This window comes from Halichoerus grypus, chromosome 6 (assembly GCF_964656455.1).
Source record: "Halichoerus grypus chromosome 6, mHalGry1.hap1.1, whole genome shotgun sequence".
NCBI classification, from domain to species: domain Eukaryota; kingdom Metazoa; phylum Chordata; class Mammalia; order Carnivora; family Phocidae; genus Halichoerus; species Halichoerus grypus.
Genome location: NC_135717.1, coordinates 160,024,005 through 160,046,590, shown reverse-complemented (window position 1 = coordinate 160,046,590; position 22,586 = coordinate 160,024,005). Strand labels below are relative to the sequence as shown.

The following is a 22,586-nucleotide window of genomic DNA, read 5'->3' as shown; positions in this document are numbered from 1 at the left end:
TCTTTGCCCTGTTGCGGGCAAAAAGCATGAGACGGTGTCCTAAAAGGAGCCAATTGCAATGCTGCCTGCCCCTTTTCTAGGTTCTAGGAAATGAGATCATTCCCCTTGCTTGGCAACTAGGACAAGGGGTCACCCCAGTGCTGTCTTCCAACCTACTTTATCCCAGTCATTTCAGGGTTAAAATTGTAGGATTTGCTCGAGATGTTTTTTTTTTTTTTTCTTCATTTCTGCTTTTTTATTTTTGCATTTGCTCTAGAATAGAAAAATGCTCGCCCATCCTCCATTGTATGTTCCTTTAATACCGGTAAGGTGTATTAGCAGATGTGTGTGTCTCCATGCCCAGCAGAAAGTTAATCAGAGGACAGATCCTTATTTTTTATGGCAGCATCAGTATATTAATGTCTGCTAACCCTGTCACTAACACACATTCTTTTAAGGGAAAAAAATGCTTCTGTGCTCTAGTTTTAAAATGCAAAGGTATGATGTTATTTGTCACCATGCCCAAAAAAGTCCTTACTCGATAACTTTGCCAGAAGAGGGAGAGAGAGAGAAGGCAAATGTTCCCCCAGCTGTTTCCTGTCTACAGTGTCTGTGTTTTGTAGATAAATGTGAGGATTTTCTCTAAATCCCTCTTCTGTTTGCTAAATCTCACTGTCACTGCTAAATTCAGAGCAGATAGAGCCTGCGCAATGGAATAAAGTCCTCAAAATTGAAATGTGACATTGCTCTCAACATCTCCCATCTCTCTGGATTTCTTTTTGCCTCATTATTCCTGCTAACCAATTCATTTCCAGACTTTGCACTTCAGAAGCAATGGGAAAAATCAGCAGTCTTCCAACCCAATTATTTAAGTGCTGCTTTTGTGATTTCTTGAAGGTAAATATTTCTTACTCTTTGAAGTCATTGGGGAATTTTCTTTAAATTGTGTACTGTTTGCTTCTGCCTAGAAATGTTATTCACTTTAGAATTTTCATTGTTTCGGAACTGGGAGTTATTTATAAATTGCTGAATATGCAATTCTGTGGGATCTGAAAAACTAGCTCCGGGAGATGGATGCCTTTGCACAGATATCTGTATGAGTAGAAACTATTGCAGGGTACTTATGCTAAATCCTCCACTTGTGCAGGGCTTCAGTGGTATCATTATAGAAGATTCCTTTAAATCCTGTCTATGGTTAAGGGCTATAGAGCATGGATATGAACTTTTAGATTTTTTTTTTTTTTGCAGGTGCAGATGTTTTATTTTTAAGACCATGTTTGTGTGTGTGCACGCGCGTGTGTGTGTGTGTGTGTGTGTAACTCGTCAGGACTTTTTATTACAAGGCATGCCACATACGAAGTTACCTTTTAGGTGATATTAAAGCTTTTAAATATGATCTTTGGAGCTAAGGTCCCAGAACTCTCTGCACTTATGCCCAGAGAGTCAAAGTTAGAGCGAAGTTTAATTTGCTCTTCTGAAAAAGAACTTGACAACTCTTGCTGACCCTGCACATTCGTATAATTTAAACAAATGCATACTGTATATATGGAAAGCGGAAACTTTCTAGCAACTGCATGTCCAAGTTTTCCCTTTGGAAGAGGACTTTCATGGGTGAAGTTTGGACTTGGGATTTCGTGTTGTAAAACTGATTTTATACTCGGTGTTGTAAAGTCTCTTTAGGTAAATTTGGCTGCCGCTGTTAATGCCAACTTCTCGTTTCCAATCACTGGCCCTAGTTCAAGTTTCCATTCTCAGCAAAATTATATCCTTCAAGACTTGTGTTTTTCCAATTTGCAAGCATTTTTAAGCCACTGTCACTGGCTCCTCAATGCAATTGCCTAAGAGCTCAATTCATAAAACTTCCCTGCCTCTTAGTACAGCATTCATTTGCTGCTCTCAAATACTCCACCACTAGGACTTTTCCTAGTCAAGTAAGTGGCTTAGGAGTTAAGCGTACATCTTTGTCAGGCACCTGATTCTGCTACCTTCCAGGTGCCAAGACTGGCTACCTTGCTTTTAAAAGAAATGAAGTCTCTCTATATACTATATAGAGAGCATATATAATATACTATGTGGTCTGACAGCTGAGGTTTTTGTCTTCCTACTTAGATGATCATAAAAGGGGTTGTTGAGTGTTATCTCTGCATTAATTACAAGTTTGGAAAACTTTCTCCAAATGAACTTTTCAGAAATAGAGCTAGCAAATGTTGTTACTTTTCCTTTTTACCTGGAGCAAGAAGTGGCTTGAGGGAGCTTCGTGGTCCTTCAAATGTAATTCAATAAGTAAAGGTGTCCTGCCTAGAGGCAGAACTCACAAGCTGACTGTACTCTGAGTCTCAAGATATTTGTAAGTGTTTGAGTCAGAGGGAAGGGGGTAAGGCAGAGGACTAGAGCTTGGGGTCCCTGTTCAGAGCAGCTACAATAGGCACACAATGGAAATTGGTGCCTTGATGGGGGTGGGGGGAAGATGGACTCAAATCCCAGCTGTGCAATTTGTTCATTGTTTGATGGACAAAAGGCAGTTTACCCAGGCTAATGGCATACCTGCCTGGGTGTCCAAATGTAACTAGATGCTTTCACAAACCCCACCCACAAAGCAGCACATGTTTTTAAGTCCTCAGTTTTCTATTCACATCAGCCTCATAATACCCACCCTGACCTGCTGTAAAAGATCTGGAACAAACAAAAAATGGTTACACCTACAGTGAGTATTTTCTTATGACTATTGCCCTCAAATTTTGCTGGGCATTTTCATTGTAGCCCAGACATCTGGAATCAATTGATATTCCATTTATTTAAGATAAAAAAGAAAGGTCTTTTAAATTTTGAATTTGTGAATGATTTTTGAGAAACAGTGCTCTGAATTCTTTTTCTTTCTTTTTTTCTCTTCTCTTTCTGGTTCTTCCTTTCTTTCTCTCTGTATCTTTCCTTTCTCTCTCTTTGTTTCTTTTGTGTTTGACAAAATAAAAGACCAAGAAAAGGACGGACATATGGGGCCACTTGTTTCAAACTTTTAACCCCTAAGCAAGTTTGTTATTGTTTTCTTTGGGGGGAACATAATGTGATAAAATTCTCTGGTTCTCTGTGGGTGTACCGGACTGTTACCTGAACTAAGGGAAAATGCAGTGGAGGTTCTCTCTTGTCCTAGAACTGTAAGTGCTGATCTTTATCTAACAACATAACTCAGCAAAAAAGAAAGAAAAGGAAAACGAAAAGCTATAAAAAAATAAATCTTATATTCTGAAATGCTAGTGATCTATATGTGAGAACTTATATGTGTTATGCCAGAAATAACTATTAAAAATATAGTTTTGACATCTCACAAAGTTCTCAATTCACTAAGGCTACCTCTTCCCATGGATTTTACAAGAACTGAAGAACTTCAAGCCATCTACAGTTGCAGGTGCTTCAGCATTACTATAAACTCAACAAAGAGGGGAGGGATGGAGAAATAAGATTGGGACAGTAGCATGCATTCTAGAACTGGCCCATTGCCAGAGTGTGGGGTATGTTCTGTAAGATCAATTCACAGTTCGCTCTTTTGAAAAAGGCAATGAAGTCCAGACAGGTTGGAACTGTTGAGATTTCCACTGGAAATACTGAAGGGGAAACCCCCCCCCCCCAATTATTTTATGACTAAGAAAAATGTAGATTGGATGAGAACCTGTTTCCTGCAGTCCTGGTGGCTTTGGCTATGTGGAGGTGAAGGGTTTCCATGCAGAGGTCCTATTGAGAAAATGGAAGAAGTGTTCAGTTGAGCTTTCACCTCCTCTTCTATTTTATGTCCATTATTTATGATGATTTGCAAATAGAGGGCGCTTTTCATCTTAAACTGTTTTACAAGCATTAACTGAGTATTTACGTTTTGTTAACGAGAGGCAGGGGTATAAGGTGTTTTTTTTCCCCCCAGTTGCTGAGCTGAAGGTCTGGCCACAAAAATGGAAATCTTAATTAAAATGATGGAGGAAAATCTGCCGCTGATGTAGAGAGCCATTAAGTTGAGAGTTTATGGAGGGCAAGGAAGGCAAATGACTGAGTCTGTTTCTCCAAAAGGGATGGAGTTGAATGGGTCTGCCACTACTGTGAGGTTCAGAAAAGCCTTTTTTTATAATGATCACTTCCAGCATAACTCCATGACCCTTTTGATAAGGTCCCTCGCTTACATCCTGCCAGTGACTCTTCCAAGGCCACTGAAAGTAAATACAGCTGAGAGAGGTAAAGCTACTCACCTTGGGAGGCTTCCTGGAAGAAACCACATCTTTGTGCCACAGTAGCAATATGGAAAAGTTAGTGATCACCTTAGCATTGTTTCTACTACTTTGAGAGAGGATAGAGCCCTGAGCCACAGAAATCCTGCTTTTGGCCAGGCTGCCATTTGTCTGTCACCGGGGGTGCCTCAGTATATTCTGCTATAAAATGGATACAGAGACACATAAGCCCCTCCAAGACATGAAGTCAGAATTCCTGTGGCAGAAAAAAAAAACAAAAAACAAAAACAAAAAACAAAAAGAAAACTTTTGCAGGTTTTGAGCCCAATGCCCTGTTCATGGAAGGCAATCTCTCCACACATGTTGATGTGATACTGCACTTGACACAGAGGACTTTAGAATACAGAAGATGTAGGGTCTACTTAGCATGAGCCAATTTCATTCCTAAATCCTATTTTTCCTGTTTCTGTTTTTTTTTTTTTTTTTTTCACTTCCACTTGTGGTTGTGTTAACTGCTGATATTCCCCAGGTAAGAAGTTTCTCTGTCTCTCTGTCTTCCTCTCTGTCTCTGTTTCTCTCTTTCTCTCTCTCATTAAGTGAAAAAAAGCAAAAACAAAAACCCTGTAATGACATATAGTATTTTCACAAATCCGTTTTTATCCACAGTAAATTATCTTTAATCAGTAGCTGGGGAATGATGTTCTAGTTAACTTAATATTCTGGTCCATAATGAATGCATGGGCCATCTGTGGATGGCCAATCTTTGGAGAATTTAAATTAATAAAATGTATTTGGTCCCAAATCTGGACTCAGCATAGTTTAACCTTTGACAGTTCAAAAGGTTTACCAGGATCTCTGAGTGGTGTGGGATTCTACTGCAATAATAGCAGTTTTCATTTACATAGTAAATGTTTCTAGATATTTTATCTCATTGAATTGCAATAGGAATCTGCAAAGAAGGGGTTCAGTGAAGTCCACGGTGGCAAGGGGATTAAACACAGGTTGTTTGATGCCAAGAAGTGCTCAGGCCACAGCACCCTGAGGTCCGTCATGCACTCTGTTGCACTGCTGTGCAGGGTAGTTCTGACTAATGGCAGTAATGCAATGCTAGGAGTGAGGCACATTTGCCTCACCACCCCTGCCCTTGCAAGGACCAAGGAGGAAACATGACCATCCTTCTATTTTTCTGGCAGGTAAAGATGCACATTATGTCCTCCTCTCATCTCTTCTACCTGGCCCTGTGCTTGCTCACCTTCACCAGCTCCGCCACGGCTGGACCAGAGACGCTCTGTGGGGCTGAGCTGGTGGATGCTCTTCAGTTCGTGTGTGGAGACAGGGGTTTTTATTTCAGTAAGTAGCCCTCCCTCTCACTGCTCTGTGGATTTACAACCACAGGGAGTGTGTGAATAACTGAATGACTGCCCGTGGCTGGCAGCCTTCCTCAGCCTCTGAGATCCCTCACCTTAAAGTAAGCCTAGTGTTTCAGCGGGGCTGTGGCAAGTTTTACAGATTTAGGATGGAATTTTCCTCCTTAGCAGTTTGTCTTTTAACTACTTCCTGCTGAGCTTTCCCAAAATTATTGTGCTCTACCCTCGCTATTCCTTTCCTTTCAGTGAAAGGAAGGGACAGAATGAACCTGGGGAATTGAGGTTTTTGTTTTTGAGATCTGTTGGTGCCCATATAAACATATGGAAACATGGAGGCCTGTTTTAAGTGCTAGGTAATTTGGAGTAAAATAGTAAGGTGGACTGGGAAGAAGAATTAAGGGGGCACATCCCAGATGTCTCCGCGCAATGTGAAATCACCAGGGACAGAAGGTGAACTTTGCTCAAAGGCACATTTACAAAAACACAGGCACTCTCTAAATGCAAACTGAAATGCCATATTAATTTGTCCTCTATGAAAATTGACCTTGATGTTTTGTTATTGCCTTCCTTTGACTTAGCTTTTCTCTGGGACTCTCCAGTGATATCTCCATCTGGAAAAGGGTTTCTGACAAGTGTGGGGTTACTTATCCCATAAGTAGGTCTCAGGTGATTAAAAAGCTGACAGTCAATAAAAAATAGACAGCCCAGTCAATGTTTGCAAATAATAAACACAAACATAAGTCAATGTTGCCTGGGGGAACTGAGCACTTAGAGAATCTACCTCAGAGACATCTATCTCATTGTATATTATAGGACAGTGAAAGATTTAAAGCCAATTGCTCATTCTATATAATTATTTGGAATTTTAGAGAGTTCCAGGAAACTGATGTTCAGGTCCTCAGTGAGCATGAATCATTCTTGGAGGTTCATTATCACTGGAGTGTAGACAGCTTACCTCAGTTGCCCACTAAGCTTTGAATAGCTCCTCTGATGACTCACACACTTAGGTCTCTCTCATCTTCTTCCCAGGGAAGGTGGTGTGTGCCTGTACGTGCGTGCATGTGTGCGTGTGTGTGCGTGTGTGTGTGTGTGAGAGAGAGAGAGAGAGAAAGAGAGAGTAGGGGAAGGGGCTTGAATATAGCAGTCTGGGATGAGTCAGAGAGATGGCAAGGGAGAGGCTGATGGGGGACTGATGATTTGTATTCACCATAGATTTGGCAACAAATAGTCTTTAAACAACTAGTGACAGAGAATGAGAAGTGCTTTTTACTACTTGAATGGGCAAACACCCCTCTCTGTTTCCAGCTAATGCTTTAATAGAATGAATTCATTTATTTTTCTGGATAAAGCAATTCTATCCAGGTCTCTGTTGTAGGGCAAATGAATAAGTTCATTGGGTGGGTACTTTTCAAATAGCAGACTTGTTTTACTTTTGAAATATACAGTGAAAGGCAAATGTGCTACATCAACATCACCCAATGATGGGTTGTCATTATTCTTTACTTTGCTGCTACTGATCCACATATAAAAAAATGAATAAGTAATTCTCACATATTATGCCCAAGAGGATTTTTTTTTTTGCCTTGATAATCCATTTGTGCAATTTCCTTTGATCCAAGGATTAAGGTAATTGCCAAGCCCACAATTGTCTTCCGTTATGTGCCAGGATGAATTGCCTTGTTCAACTTGACGTGCTCCAGGATTTCCATGTACAGTACAAGGAAACTGGATCATTCTGTGCTTATGATGTTTGCATTAGATAATGAATATGGGAATGTAAATAATGATTTGGTCTCAAGTAACCATATAATACTGATACATGTGCACACAGACGGTTAAGAGTATTGGACAACTATGATGGAAACCAATTTCAAGGCACCAAAAAGGTTCTTTTATTGAAATCACCTAACCAGGATCTACCCTCTCAATGGGCTCCTTGATGCCAAAGACTATGTTTATTTACCACTGAATCCCAGTATCTAGCTCAATGCCTGGCTGATATAGAAAAGGCTCTATTTGATCATTGAACTGACAAGCTTGAATTAAATTGAACCCAATTGAATGGAATGGAATTACTTATTTGGGATCTCAGTCTTCAGAACCATAAAGAATTAGGCTTGTCAATTACTTTGGCTAATTCATATATCTCCTATTTACCCAGCTATTGGATAAAATTGTTTTTCTTTTATTCAACTGAATATGACTGTGAGGCTGACTAGAGGCTGCATTTTGGTCATCATCCCTAAGCTACACTGATGGTCTGTTTTGTGTCTGAGCCAATTATTCTAACAGGCATTAACTGTTGTCAACAAATTGTATTGAGTTTCCTTTTTGTCCCTTGAGATTTAGTGTGTGTGGAGAAGTTAGCTCTAAGCATTTATGGGTCTTTGAGATACTTTTTTAGAGGAAAGCAGTCTTCCTCACCTCTATCCCCTGTCAGTTGACTCTTTTCATTGTTTTTACCCTTACTTTCAAAGTTTTATTGCAGCTGTGCCTTTTATTTAAAGCTGCTTCAAATCCACTTTGAAAGTACAGTTTTGTTGTTGTTTTCTTTTTTTAATAGTGGAAAGCAGTTTCTGATCTTCGTTTGAAATTCGAACATCTAAAAGAAAATTGCATCCATATTTATCTTTTTTGTCAGGTCAGAATGTTTAACAAGGAGAGTTTTCTTAACCTATTAGACACAGAACAGTTCTGAATAAAAAAAAATAATGTTTACTTTGTATAGACTGACCCAGTGTGTGAATGAGCTCGTATTTCTCTATAAGCACAAGTTCTACTACAACACAGTGGAAGCAACCTTCTAGATTATCTGTTTTGTGAACAATTTTTCCAGCATAAGTGGAACAGTTCCTCTATAATTAATGCAGCTTCCCCAGACATTTTATGAAATGAAAGTTCCAGTGAAGAGCTAATTACTAATTCTTCCCTATGCATCATAGTAAGAGAAGGTATCAGCCAGTCTTGTGCTCTCACAGTCCTGTGAGGAAAATGGTGGCGTAATGAAGTGGCACATTGGGAAAGAGCTCGCTATTATCTTGCCAGATTGATGGAGCCCTCATAGAGGAGGGCTTGTTATAACCTCATTTTGCATGAAACATAGCAAGAGGAAAAGAGCTTCAAGTGAAAAAGAAGAAGTTAAGCTTGCCATAGATATAATTTTTTGACAGTCATGGTGATTAACCATTTTAACATGTACTTTAAGGGCTTGTGGAATTTCTCTCTTTGGAGATACTTAAAAATTTGAAAGACAACCAACGATCTTGGATGGTTTCAATTAAGAGCAACCAAAAGAAAGCAAGTTTCTGGGGTCCTTTTTAGTTTTAAGAGTCTATAAACAGTCCCTTAAATAAACTGTATATGCTTTACCTCAGCGGTCTGGGAAAAAGGAGAAGTAAATCAAATAGAAAAGAAAGTTGGATACCCTTTCAGCTATTCCAGATTTATAGCTTTTGTAAAACACACTTCCAATTCGTAGTTATTAAGAACAGGTCTGAATAAACTAAGCGCATTCTTCATGCGTTAAAACATACTGCTTTATGGAGTTTAAGCAAAACTTTGCAATGAATTTCACTGTTATTGATTGCAACAAACTTCCTAGATCTAGGTATTATTATTAACTCATGTTTCTTTCATTTGAAATATAGTGCTCAGAAAACTGCTCCCAGACCTGTCACTCATTAGCTGTATGCCTTTGGCAGGCATTTAAACTTCCTGGGTCAAAATGTCCTTGTCCATAAAACAAGGGGATTTTGTTAAAGTAAATGACTTCTTATAACTTTAACAGACTCATAGTCCAGGTTATAATGAACAAGGATTTGGTGCTATTCAAGAAAGGAGAACCTTAGATTTAAGTAGTGACCAAAGAACATTTAGTGTCCTTTAACTTCCCTAAAGAGTTTCTGTTTGCCCCCAAAGATAGAAGATTTCACCTACGTAAAGAAAGAGTAGCTAGCTTCTTTGTTTTGTTTTGTTTTGTTTTAATCTGGGTTTCAACCCCTCAGGAGTGGAATAGAAGCTCAGACATGACCAAATACACGAAAGTCATCTGGCCAAAGGAGCACATGCAAGCAGATTGCCATGTTTCTTTGTGAGGAAGGACCAGCTGACTGTTCTCATCTTTACATTTTCTCACTCTCTTGGATGTGAGAACAAGTGAGTAGGTCAGTTTTTAGTTGCCCTTTATTAAGTCAGATGGGACAAATAAGAATCTATAGGCTTCCAAACCTTGACCAACCGCCTTTTGCTAGCCTATTGATACTGCCTTTCCAATTAAAGAAGGGAGTGTATAGTTCAGGGCATTCAAAGATATACACCATTAGCATTGCTTTGAGTGGGGCTGGGTTTGAGCTGCACCATTTGTATTCCACGGCTTGGTACCCCTTAGACCGCCAGCCATGCATTTGTATGACAGCTGCTCAAAGTTAAGGGTACAGTCTCTGGCTGTGGAAAAGCTTTTCTCTTTGAAATTAATTGGCACATGTGGGGTTTTACCTTATGGCCCTGGGCTCATTAGTACCACTAAGCTAATAGGCCACAGATAGTCTTAAAGAAAAGTAATGTGTTTTTATATTGATGCTAAATGCTTGCATCCCAGAGGACCAGTCTATGCAAACAAAGGACCACTTAAAAAGTGATAGCTTCTGTGAAAAATTAGAAAATAATTTGCATTTTTCTGACATTTTAATATTCTTTAAGACCATCTCCCTGATGGAGAATTATAAGAAGCAGAAGAGTGAAGGGTTCAAGACCAAGAGCATGGTCTCTATTGCCAATAATTCAGAGTTTGAATTCTAGCTTACTTGGTAGGTGGCCTTGAGCAAATTACTTAACCTCTTTGTTCCCCAATTTCCTCATCTGTAAAATGGGGCCTACCTCATAAAACTGGTGTAAGGATTAAATGAGTTAATGTATTAGAACATATTAACTTACAATACTGCCTGGCACATAGTAAGCACCATACATGTTAGCAATACTTATTTACTCTCTTGTGGGGTCAGTTGCAGAGTATATTGTAAAGGTTGAGGTATCTGAACAGCCCAATTAGTTATACACTCATTTTCTCTCCTTAAGGGTAGCTGATAAAACCTATTATTAGTAGTAATAGGTATATAACAATATCAGTAGCAATAAGAATTCTTGTATTTGACTAGTATATTTACTTGTTCAAAATCCACTTGCATCAGCTCTCTCACTTTGGTTTTACCCCATGGAAGGCAAGAATTATTGCTTCACTGGACAAATGAGAAACATGAGACACTGAGATTTTGTGACTTACCTCACTGGACAGATCTAGAACCAAAGTTAGGGTCTCTTGTCTCCATTTGGCCATTTACATTGTTTAGTGGCCCAAAATGTTATGGCATAGAGAGATGCTTCCAAAAATCCCAGCCCTCTTCTGAGAGAGAGTAACCCAGTTGATTCTGAACACTTCTTTGAAAGGAAGCATGAGGGAGATATTCATGTGATCACCCTACATTTTATCTTCCAGAAAAATTTAGGAAATACTAATTGAATATCTTCAGGGTGCACAAGAAAAGTCTTTGATTAGGGGCTGCTGTTGTTCAAGAGACTGGACCCCACTCAGATTGAACACTGCAGTTCACCTGTGAACACCAGGATATGCAGTATGATCCGGGGGAGATCTTCTTCTGGACAACTTCAAGTTTTCTTCCTTCTCTGCCAGCAAACTTCAAGTGCCTCATGTCTTGCAGCTATTAGTTCTGTTGTTTTTTCTCAAAGACTAACTGAAGAAGGGCTGTTTATTTGGACCGGGAATTTTTCTCTGGGTGTTATGGGAGAGAAGCGGTAAAGGAGAGGGGATCACAAGGTGCCATAATCCAGATAAGGTGCCAGGCAGGAAGAGGCTTCTCCAGCTTGGCCATGGAAGGAGTTATGAGAGCAGCCAGCGGTTTGGATGTAAGGCTTCCACCTGTGCAGGTATCACTCAACCAGTTGTTTGACACTATTGGTTTTGGATGTCTCTTATCTTAAGTGGCTGGTAAGTTAGGCATTTTGGATCCAGAAGACAGTTTTGGCATTCTTCAATTCCCTGGGCCACCATATACCTTTTCCAGACATCATGTACCATGCCAGCCCTCCTCAGGGCCTCTGTTAGGAGCCAACCTCATTCTTCTACCAGCCTTCCTTCCCATTTCACAGCCTATAACAAAGAATCAGACAATGAAAACAGGTACAAGATCTCTCTCAAGTAGATTTCTCATTGTTCTCAATAATGGGCTATAAAGCCTTTGCTGTTTTATGCAGCCAGATCTCTGACAACCATGGTGGCAAAAAATCGTTCTTGCACTGGGCTGCTGCCCTGGCAGAGTTCCATTCTACACCTCCCTGTGAAACATCAGCAAGCCCTTACATCACAAAGAATTACTTTTGATTGCCTGGAAAGTTCAAATCCTCGGGCCTTATTAGCTGTTAGACTAAGAAGATGACAACACAGCATTTTGTTTGTCTTTATCTATATGCGAGATCATGTTTAAAACAGCAAAGAGCTGTTATTTGACGTGCAGTTCCTTAACTGCAGTAAGTTGTATGCCTATTTAATGCATTGTTTAGTCTCACATTGGCTAAAGCCACTTAAAGAAGCACTTGGCAAGCTCTGGCTTTTCATTCTTGGCATAGCTGCCCCTCTTACTTTTTCACTGAACCTTAAATACCAAGAAAAACCCTTCACTTACTTTGTATCTGGCATATTGCTTTATGCAATTGGCCAGAACTTTTGCACGTGGCCCTCTGCATTTGTCCTAAGGTAATTAATGGCTTTGCAATATTTGATCATCAGCAGCACGGACACAAAAAGAAATTGTGCAACCAGTAGAGACCACACAGTCTTTTAAATTAAAACCTTTTGCATTTAATGCTCAGGCATACTACAGGATAGGGTTTCCATGCAAAAAAAAAAAAAAAAAAGAAGAAGTCATGCTGAAGCCCTTGGAAAGACACCCAAGAACCTGATTATTGATTAAGTATATATCTCTCTAATATCTCCTTCTTAAAAATACCTGACTATTCAAAGGAAGTAAAATTAAAGATTGCTATAAGTTTGGAAACCCTTGAAAAATAGTCAAACATCAAGAATGAAACTCATAGAGAGGTGATGTGCCCAAGGTCACACTGCTATTTAGTGGCAGAAATAGAAAAAGACACTGTTGATTCTCTTTTCTGATTCTAATATAGTGTTTGGCCTCTGGCAGCAATGAACCATGCCTATGTCAAAGTTACCTGGTAAATTAAAATGGCCTGGGAGAGGCCTCCAATCAAGCTCACCCAAGTGAATATAGATCTTGGTGGCTCTCTCATTCCAATAAACTCACCTGAAACTTAAGTTTAACACTTTCCCTTGCTATAGAAATTTGCACGGACTAAAGGAATTCCTTGCCTGTTTCTTATACATTAGACAAAAACTTCAGATGTGCTTTAGGCATTCCAAGTCCACTTAAGGTCATAATTTAGACTATTATTGTATATTATATTATTCTGACTCTTTGGTCACTCTCTCCAATGTCAACTTGGGTAGAGCTGCTTTGGAATGACTTAGCAAAGCTGTGCTCCTGGAAAATCTGAAACAGTCTGACGAGTTGTTGGATCGGCTTTTTTTCTGGAGATTTCTCTGACGGCCCCTGGCCAAAAGAAATTTACACCTGATTTTTTTGCAGACTTCCAAGCAAATACTCTATGAATCTCTTCAGATTTTCTTCTTTCATCTGTGGTCTTTATGAGGTATTAAAAGGCTATTGGAGGGGTCTTTTTAAACTTTGAAATCTGGTTAGTCATAGAGTCAATTCTGTGAATATTGCTGGGAAGATGGTACTACCTCTGTGCCATTTACCCTGGTGAAAGGGCTCTTTCATCAGAGGCAAGTGATTAAGAAAGTCTGCACTGAGCCAACCTACATGCAGCCAATAACTCCTGATTATCTATGAAACTGGGGAAAGGAGCACCAAGAGTTAGAATTCTGGATTAAACTGATTTGAGGACACTATAGATTTTGGCCTCCTTACTTCTCCTTCCTCACTGCCCCAGCCCCTGACCCTTTGTGAGACCAAGTGGCATGTTTTTAAATCCTACTTCATTCTCATACTCCCCACTCACCTCCCCCAGGAGTGTCATTGGCAACAGTTTCTCAACCTCAGCACTATTGACATTTTGGGCCATATAATTTTTTATTGGGGGAGGGGGCTCTTCTGTGCATTGTGAATGTTTAGCACCATACTAGGCTACTACCCCCTCTGGATGCCAGTATCCTTCCTCCGAGTCATGACAATCAAAAGCATCTCAACATTACCTGATGCCCCCAGGGTGGGGGTGTGGAATCACCCCTAGTTGAGAACTACTGGACTAGAGGTCTCCAGAAGAGAAGCGACTAGAGGGATAGGAAAGCCATGAGTGAAAGAAACAGAGATACTAATTATCAGTCACTGGTTAATCAGGAGCCTATGTTCCATTGCCTAGACTAAGCAATGAGAAGATTCACTGTGGTTTTAAAAACTTTTTTCTGAAAATATAAAGCTCTTCTTATAGGCTATCTAGAAGGTATTTGTAGGTACCCCCTTTTGTGTTATAGCTATAGAACTCATTTATTTTATTTTTTTTATTTTTTTATTTTTTTATTTTTTTAAAGATTTTATTTATTTATTTGACAGAGAGAAACACAGTGAGAGAGGGAACCCAAGCAGGGAGAGTGGGAGAGGGAGAAGCAGGCTTCCCGCAGAGCAGGGAGCCCGATGTGGGGCTCGATCCCAGGGCCCTGGGATCCTGACCTGAGCCGAAGGCAGACGCTTAACGACTGAGCCACCCAGGCGCCCCTAGAACTCATTTATTTTAGTAACAACAGTAAAGGAAGGTAGAAATGGTGTAAAGCAAAACTTTGTGCTTAGAAATATGATTATGACCACTTGGAGCAAATGAAAAAGAAGCCCAGTATCTATGACCTCAATATTTATGGCCGTTTCCTTCTTAGTCGTATAATAAATAGCTGTCAATGTCCCACAGGTGAAAAGGCCTGGCTCAGATATGGTGGTCACAATTTTTCTCTTGCCTTCTGTGTCTTTCCTATCTAAATATCATCAGAGGCATTTTATTGCCCAGAAACAACCCCAGCAGAAAACAGAAAGATCAATGAAGTATTACATTGGAAACCAGAAGTTCCACATTTGAGCCTCACCCAGTTCCCCTTCTTAATAGCACTTCTCCCCCTTGGCGCAGTTAGTTAATATCCTTGGGTCTTACATTCTCCTCATTAGTAAAGTGGGAATTAAAATATTACACCTTGTTTTGAAGCTCAACTATAGAAGGCTTTGAAAACCTAAGGGGCCATCCAAATATGTTACTGTTAATTGATTGAGTTGAATGCTTTGCCTGTCTCTCTTATCATCACCACAAATTATTTCAGTGGTTTGACTTCAGTTATTAATGGCATTGACCCATTAGTTCAATTGTTCTTCAATAATTATAATTTAGAAAAGTTAATTTGGCAGTGTATCATCTCAACCTTATTAATTAGAAAGAAAAGTATATTGGTATCTTCTATTAACATATCACTTTGCATTTAGACGGCCCAAGAGTTAACTAATGGATTTTCAGAATGTTCACCCAGTATTACTGTTCATGTCCTCATTGCGGGAAGTAGCAAAAAGACAGGGCTTATCACTTTACCACACTAAGCTTGCTTAAAGAGTCTGTCTCCTCAAGGTGGTTAGGTAGTCACTGAGGTTTCACATGGAGGCAAAAGATTTCCATTCTCCCAAATCAGCTATTGGTGATTTCTGCTCAGCCTCAAAATGCAGTGTTCAGCAGAAGGAATGTACTCACTAATCAGAAAAGTATCTCTGCACTCTCAGGTTGCCCAGCGTAACTGCTTCCTTATCTCAGCCTGACTTAGGAGAATTGAATTTTTTTTGTTTGGACATGGCTTTGATGAAATCAAAATTGTGAGTTTTATCAACATATGGTCTAGTGACCATGTGGCATGTGGTTCTTCTATCCCAGATGCTTCACATCAAACAGCTCTCAGAGACACAATATTTGACTTAGCAAAGACACTTTTGAACCTCACAATCAAATACTGGTCACTCCTGCTATGAATTTTCATTCTATTTTGAGCTCTTCCAGAAGAATAAAGTTTTAAGGTTGGGTTTTTTTTTCTGTCCTCCACAACATTCGGTGTTGGGCACTTAGTTAACCTGCTTGACTTGATGTTGACAGAGTCATCCCAATAGTTATTTCCTTCTACCAGTCCCCAGAATATACCTCCATAGCTTTCCATTTGCTACTGCCACCATTAAGGATCTGAGATTTAAGGTATAGAATAAAAAAGCCTATTTGAGATATCATTTCTTGGGACCCCTTCACTATTGCCCCAGTAAAAATTTCTCCTAGCTCAACAGTAAGCTAATTCTAGTCCACAGAGAATTTTTAAGGTCTACCAAAAGAGCCTTCACAAAGAGGTTCCATCTGTGGAAGTGGCTTTGTACACAGAACCTCCACTCAGTTCCTCTCTATTTCATCTGAGATATTCATACTAAAAGGAGGGATGGTAGTCAAGGGGAGGCTCATAACAAATGGTAGATCCCTGACAAATAAGCCCCCAAGGTAGGTATAACAGCTGGAGCATCAGCCCTCAGAGAATAAGTGATTTTTATCTGTCACAGCACAACTGAAGAATTGGAGATCTAGAAAGAATTGTATAGAGCAATCTGGTTCAGTGTACTCACTTCCCAGATGAAGGAAGCGAGATCCAGAAAATAACATAATAGGCATGAGGTCACAAAGCACACTGGTGGGAAAGCCAGAACTGCAATTCAGTCACCTCACTTAGTCTAGGGCTCTTCGCACAGGAGGACACTTTAAACTTAACCTTGATAAATTCACATAAAGGTAGCACTAGCAACTCAGAACTGCTATGTCAGTCACTTCTGGTGTAATGTATTAGAATAGTGTTTGAAAATCTGAGCCCTTAACCAGTCAGAAAACTTTTTTTTTCCAACTTCTATCACCCATTGGATAACATCAAGTCTCTTTATTCCAAATCTGATCAACCTGACTGTAGGACTATGGATCTTCATAGATTGTAGTAGTTTGATGGATTAGAGGTTTAAAAGAAAATAGTAAAGAGCTAATTTCTTTTTAGAGATGCCTTTAATTTCAAGTCATGTCTGTTGGTTGCCTAGTTTATGCATTTTGTATTGCTTGTTAACTCAGAAGCCACCCAAAACAAAAGGTATTGTCGAGGCATTGTTTCTGTCTCTACACATTCCTGACTTGCTAGTCTTCCATGAAGGTCTTCCATGAAGAAGCTTAAATTTTCCTACGTATTTTGAGTTTTATGTTTCTTTCCATTAAAGTTTCCAGCCGTTCATAGACATATTTAGTTTGGCAGAAGGTAGTGGTGACTCATGGAATGAAGAAATTTGAAAGCAAAGCTACTGAAAATGGATCTAATTTCTTCTTGGGGTAATTTGGGAGCGAGCGATTGATAATTTGTCTAATTTTTCCTGGTTTCATCAGCTGCCATACTGCCAAATATTTGTTCCATATGGATGCTTTGTTATTACTGAAACATATAACAAATTTCAGCTGCAACTATATCTAATATGGTCAAAGGGTAAGACTATTGTTGGCTCATTTTCTCATTGTTTTTGGCTGGACACCCTCAATCAATGGTTATTGAGTGAAAAAACAGGATCATATTGAAACCATTTTCAGCATGTTCCTTCCTATGGATCCAACCATTTCACTGTGAGTTTGTCAAGCACAGCAAATGTTCCTTATTAAAGGGATGATTATGTTTTCAGCATAGACACGACTGCCAGTTAATTGCATTCACCTTATAATTCCGCTCTCTCAATTTGGTGTAGAGATGTTTTTGGCTTTCCAAAGATCCTTCTTTTCTGCTTATTCTTGCCTCCCACTATAGAACAGATATTTGGGGATAGATTCTGAGAAGATCAATGACATACTCATAAAATAAGCATCATTTCAGGCTTACCTTAAGATAGACAGTCTGTGGGCCCTGAGTCATTTGAATCATAAGACTTACAAAAGATATTAGTGCCACAAATCTGGCTGGCATTTCTGTAGATTACTAGTGCTTTGCATGCAATTATGGAAATCTCCCTTACCAGAGAAGCCAGACAAGGGTTCAGTAACATTGCATGAAAACACTATGCTGTGTAAGCTAAAGACACAGAAGGATTTATTTCTGGCTGGTTCTGAAGTAGGCACTGATCACTTATTGTCTTAAAGTCATCCATCAGGTAATTGATTTCAGTCAATATAAATGATTTCAATATCCGCCCCCAACAAAAAAACAATGACAATAATAAAGAACAGAGAAGTCTCTTAGAAGAAACCAGATGTTATTGAAGACCATGGAAAGTGGCAAGAAGTCTCTTGTTTATGATAGGAAAATCTGGTTTGATTAACAAATGTTCTAAGGGTCACACATGTCACATAGTAAAAATACAGTTTAATGTATGAAGACTAGAGCCTTGCTACTCAAAGCAACCTGATAGCTTGTTGGAAATGCAAAATCAAGGGCTCTACTCCAGACTAATTAAAACAAAATCTGCATTTTAAACCAGATACCCAGAGGATTCGTATGCACATAAGGATTTGAGGAGCCCTGGTCTAGGGAATAACAGGTATATGTTGATTGGTGACTCATTTGTTAAGAAAGAAAACACAAGCTAGTCAGAGTTGAACTTCCACTGAAGATTTGAAAAGTGTTGTTGGGGCCAAACATGCTTGTGATCATTAACAATATATATGTTGATTCAACCATATCAAGTCCCCAATTCCTTCACATTGGTAGAACCTTTCCTCGGAGGAAGTATAGAACTTCTCCAAGGATAACCCCAAGGCCTGACCTTCTATGAACTGGAAATTGGAACTCCTAATTGCTGTGGCTGCAATTTCCAAACCCATCACTGGGGCCAGGAACTGAGATCCAGTCTTTAAGATCTTGCCAGCTTCTTTTTCAATAGTTATATTTTATAAGAACAGCCAAGAAAGAGTCCTTAAAAAAAATATTTCTAATTGCATTGAGTGGACAAATGTGTGTTTTACTCATATCAAATTGTTTCCTTTGTCATGCTTAGCCAGGTTCTAATATTATTTCTTATGACTCTGAGTTGATTAGTTCCATTAGGTTTGCTATTGGAATTTAAAAGAAATGGTTTTGAGCTAAGAGAATTGGGTTTCTGTCTTCTACTGGAAGATGAAGGGTAAACTTTAAAACTGCTTTTCAAATAGGCAGCTGGTTCCCCAGTTGAAAGCCTTCTCACTAGACCCTTTCTGGAATTCGGCAAGTTCCCCAGCCTGAACCGATTTATGAAAGTCCAGATTGCTAAAGGACGTGCTTGTTCAGAAAGACCTCATCCCACAGCAAGGCAGGTAAAAGTGAGAGAGGGCCAGTTTATAACTTCTTTTCTTTGAATGACACTAGAAAAAAGAGGGAGGGCTTTGAATGAGGGACTTTGAGTATCTTGGATTTACTCAGAGGTTTACCACTACATGACTTGGTAAATTTGGTGAATAGTCCCATGAGTTTCAAAACCTGTTTCCATTGGAACAATAATATTAGGTTGAACCATGACATTACACTTCTGAAATGGGGTCACTATGATCTCTTTTCACAGTTCTCCAGAGGGAAAAAAATAAGCCATAGATATAGTTTTCACATTTTTTTCATATACATTTTCCTTAAACTTTAAGTATCTGTCACCTCTTGATTATATTCAATTCAATTGGTGGTATTTGACTTAGCTCACAATTATATATTTAATTTATTTAGACTTAATCCATAGCATTTTAATGCAACATCCCTAACTCCTTGGCAATCTACCCATTGAAAATATTGACAAGATACTCTCTAAGACCTTTTCCAAAACTAACATTTACTGTTGTTTCATGAAAATCTCTAAAATCCTTTAAGAAATCCAACTGGATATAAGCTACTGTTGTTCCTTTATTAGAATTCTTCTTTCATTACTTTTATTCAGAGCTTTAGTAAAATGTATAGAAGTAAAATTATGGCACTAACCTGTTTAATTATAGCATTGACTGGGCACCTGTTCTGTGCTAAGCACTACCCAAGAGAGGATGAAGCCATGCCTTCAAAGAGATTTCTCACTCGTATGTGAGGACCCATTAAATATCAGTCATGAACCCCAAGCTTGAATCAGATAGAAATATTCCTCCCCTATATTATTCCAACCTACACCATTCATTGAGTGTCCTCTGGTTAGCAAAACACTAATGATGAAGGGAATGAGTAAAGATATTAACTACCCTCATGGAGTTACTTTAGAGCAGATGTCACAAAATGGTGCCCTATTCCCACCCCACCTGAATCTAGCCCACAAACATGTTTTGTTTGCACTAGCAAATATACTTTTTACATTTTGGAATTATAAAAAACAAGAGATTTTAAATAAAAAAAAAAACAAGGATTAACAGCTTCTCTTGAAGAGTTAGGTGATCTAGCATTACTGGCCAGTATTCCTGAGTAGCAGCTTTGGCTAGAGTTTTATAGGTAGGATATATGCCCCTCCAGCTCACCACAGTGCCTGACAGGCTTGCTTTATTCATCTATATACCCATCATGCCTCAGCATACATGGACCTGTGCCACCCCTTCCCCAGATATGCAAGATCTCTTTGGATATTAACCATTCACCTTTCTTCTTTATTCAACACAACACTCATTTATTGCCTTTTCACTATCACCCATGCATTAGACTAGTCACTGCTGATTCCATAAAACTTTTCTTTAAGGTGTTTCATTGTTCTCCTCAAACATAGCAAGGGTATAGCTAAGGTAAAATTTAAAAGATGATCAAGTCTTCCTGGTGAAGGAAGAGCCCAAATCTGAAAAACTGAACGTTCAATTATTTAGAGATCATCAAAGGGATATTTCTTCAAGAGTAAGTGGAGCTTTTGGCCAGTGACTTTGTAAAGCAGGAAAGACCAAGTTCCCAGGCAATGCAATGGACAAGTTACGCAATCACTCCAAGTGTTTAGGACAATGGAGACCATCAAACCCAACTCTTTAGACAAAGTGAGTTGTAGCATTGTAGTTTGTTTTGCACCAAGATCCAGAACAGCTGTTACCAATTCACTGGAAGATTACACATGTGTCCTTCCTTCCATTCCCATCACTATTTAGGTCCTCCTCATCACTCACCAAAACTATTGCAACAGCCTCCTCAATGATCACTCTGTGTCCAATATTGCTTGACACCAGCCATCCCACCCATGAAATTAATCTTTCTAAAGCACAGTTCTAATCACTTTATTCCTTTTCTAAACAACTTCAGTAACCATCCATGCCTAAGTAAATTGAATCCAAACTCCACTATTTGACAGTAAGGCATTTTATATAAGACCTCTATCTAACTTTTCAACTGTATTTCCTAACATTTCCCTACAGCAAAGTTCACAAACTGGCAGTCTGTAAATTGTATCCAATTTTCAGAAGTATTTTGTTTGGCAAATGCAAAACTTTGAATTATCTGTCAATATAAATGACTCTTACTTCTACATTAGCACCAAAATCTTCGCCACTTTCTATTGCATTACTATGGCCCACTCACACCTTTACATGATTTGCTTGGCTCTTACAGGCATTTGAGTTTATAAATACTCCCTACATATTCCAACATCTAACCTAGATGATTTCCTACAATATATAAGATTTTCTTAGGCTTTTCTCCTGTTCTTTTTTCAAATGTCACCTCCTCTGAAAAACCTTCTACCAGATTTCAACTCTCTTTCCTCTAAATAACAATACTATTACTCTTACAACACTTATAACCTATTCTATATTGTGTTTTTTGGTGAGTGTTCATGCTTTATACCATCTGGTTGGCTATAAGCTCCTCAAAGTTGAGGGCTGTCTTATTAATCTTCTGTAAAATCCCACATACTCCCTTGAACACAACATGGTCAATGTCTGCATGGAATTAATTAAGCTATCTATTTTTCTTTGCCTTCCAGGCCTAGATTAGTAGTGTGTGCCCATAAGAAGGTAGTAACTCATTTGAAATGCAGACATGGCTGAGCCAGAATGTCCCCATGGACTTTTAAGCATTTTCAAGTAGGGAGTGAGAAATGCTGTATCTAAAGGAAACTACTGAGGGAATTTAGGTAAACAGAACATGATCCTTTTTGTTGGAAGCTGGCTGTGATCTTCCGATTAAATCCCTATTGCATGTCTCACAAGGAGCATCAGCAAACCCATTAGTATGCTCAACTTTCTTAGAATTATAGGAGTCAGTCTATTCCTGGAGGGGGGTGGGGGGCTGAAACAGTGAGTTGAGCCAGTGCCAGGTAGAGCACAAACACCCTTGAAAAAAATGAAACAGAAAGAATTTTGCACACTGCATTCAAAGGTATCCATTTCCAGAGTTACTGAACACCCAGAAAGGCAGTCTCATTCCTGTTTGCCCTGGCAGAAGGAAGAGCCCATCAACAAGTTGCAAGGTTATGGAGTCAGAACTTAGTGGCTCCAGAAATGGATCCAACTTAACGGATTTTGATCAGAATGACAGGTGGTAAAATATGAACTAAAAGGAAGACAGTCACTCTTCTAAAATATAATTCAATTAAGTAATGTTTTATGGACTAATATGTATCCAGGATAGTGCTAAAAATTAAGAGAAAGTTAAAACAAGAATGCAAGTAGAGACAACTAATATATTAACAAGCATACACCATGTTCTCCAGATATAACATTAAAACCTGCCTTAAGTTACCTTCAGTCTGGTTAGGAATGCAAACTTTACCCATGTGTAGGAATTATCATCAAGGTAAACTGACAGCATTAAAATAAATAATAAAATATAAAAATGACATTCTTTTTTTCTATTCCTCCTGGACATGGCAGATGTCAAAACATAAGTTTACTAAATTTCCAAATGAATACTGAGAATTTTCATTCTTCTCTCTATATATAGTCTTGTGAGGTTTTCCATTGATGCTTAAAAGGAAGGTGGAATTTGTTACCTTCATGTACC

General features: G+C 39.0%; 1 protein-coding gene across 5 annotated transcripts in view; it reads left to right on the top strand.

The window, feature by feature from the left end:
• Positions 1–494: 494 nt before the first annotated feature.
• Positions 495–22,586, top strand: part of IGF1 (insulin like growth factor 1) — a 76,411-nt gene continuing 54,319 nt past the window's right edge. Inside the window, exons 1-2 of one of the 5 annotated variants that reach the window (XM_078076479.1) lie at positions 495–876; positions 5,381–5,537. In XM_078076479.1, coding sequence (XP_077932605.1) covers positions 814–876; positions 5,381–5,537 — 220 coding nt within the window. In that variant the 5' untranslated portion in view covers positions 495–813. Of the gene's footprint in view, positions 877–2,607; positions 2,684–5,380; positions 5,538–22,586 lie in introns of those variants that run through there. The other 4 variants (XM_036105405.2, XM_036105494.2, XM_036105341.2 and 1 more) reach the window with 4 other exon arrangements.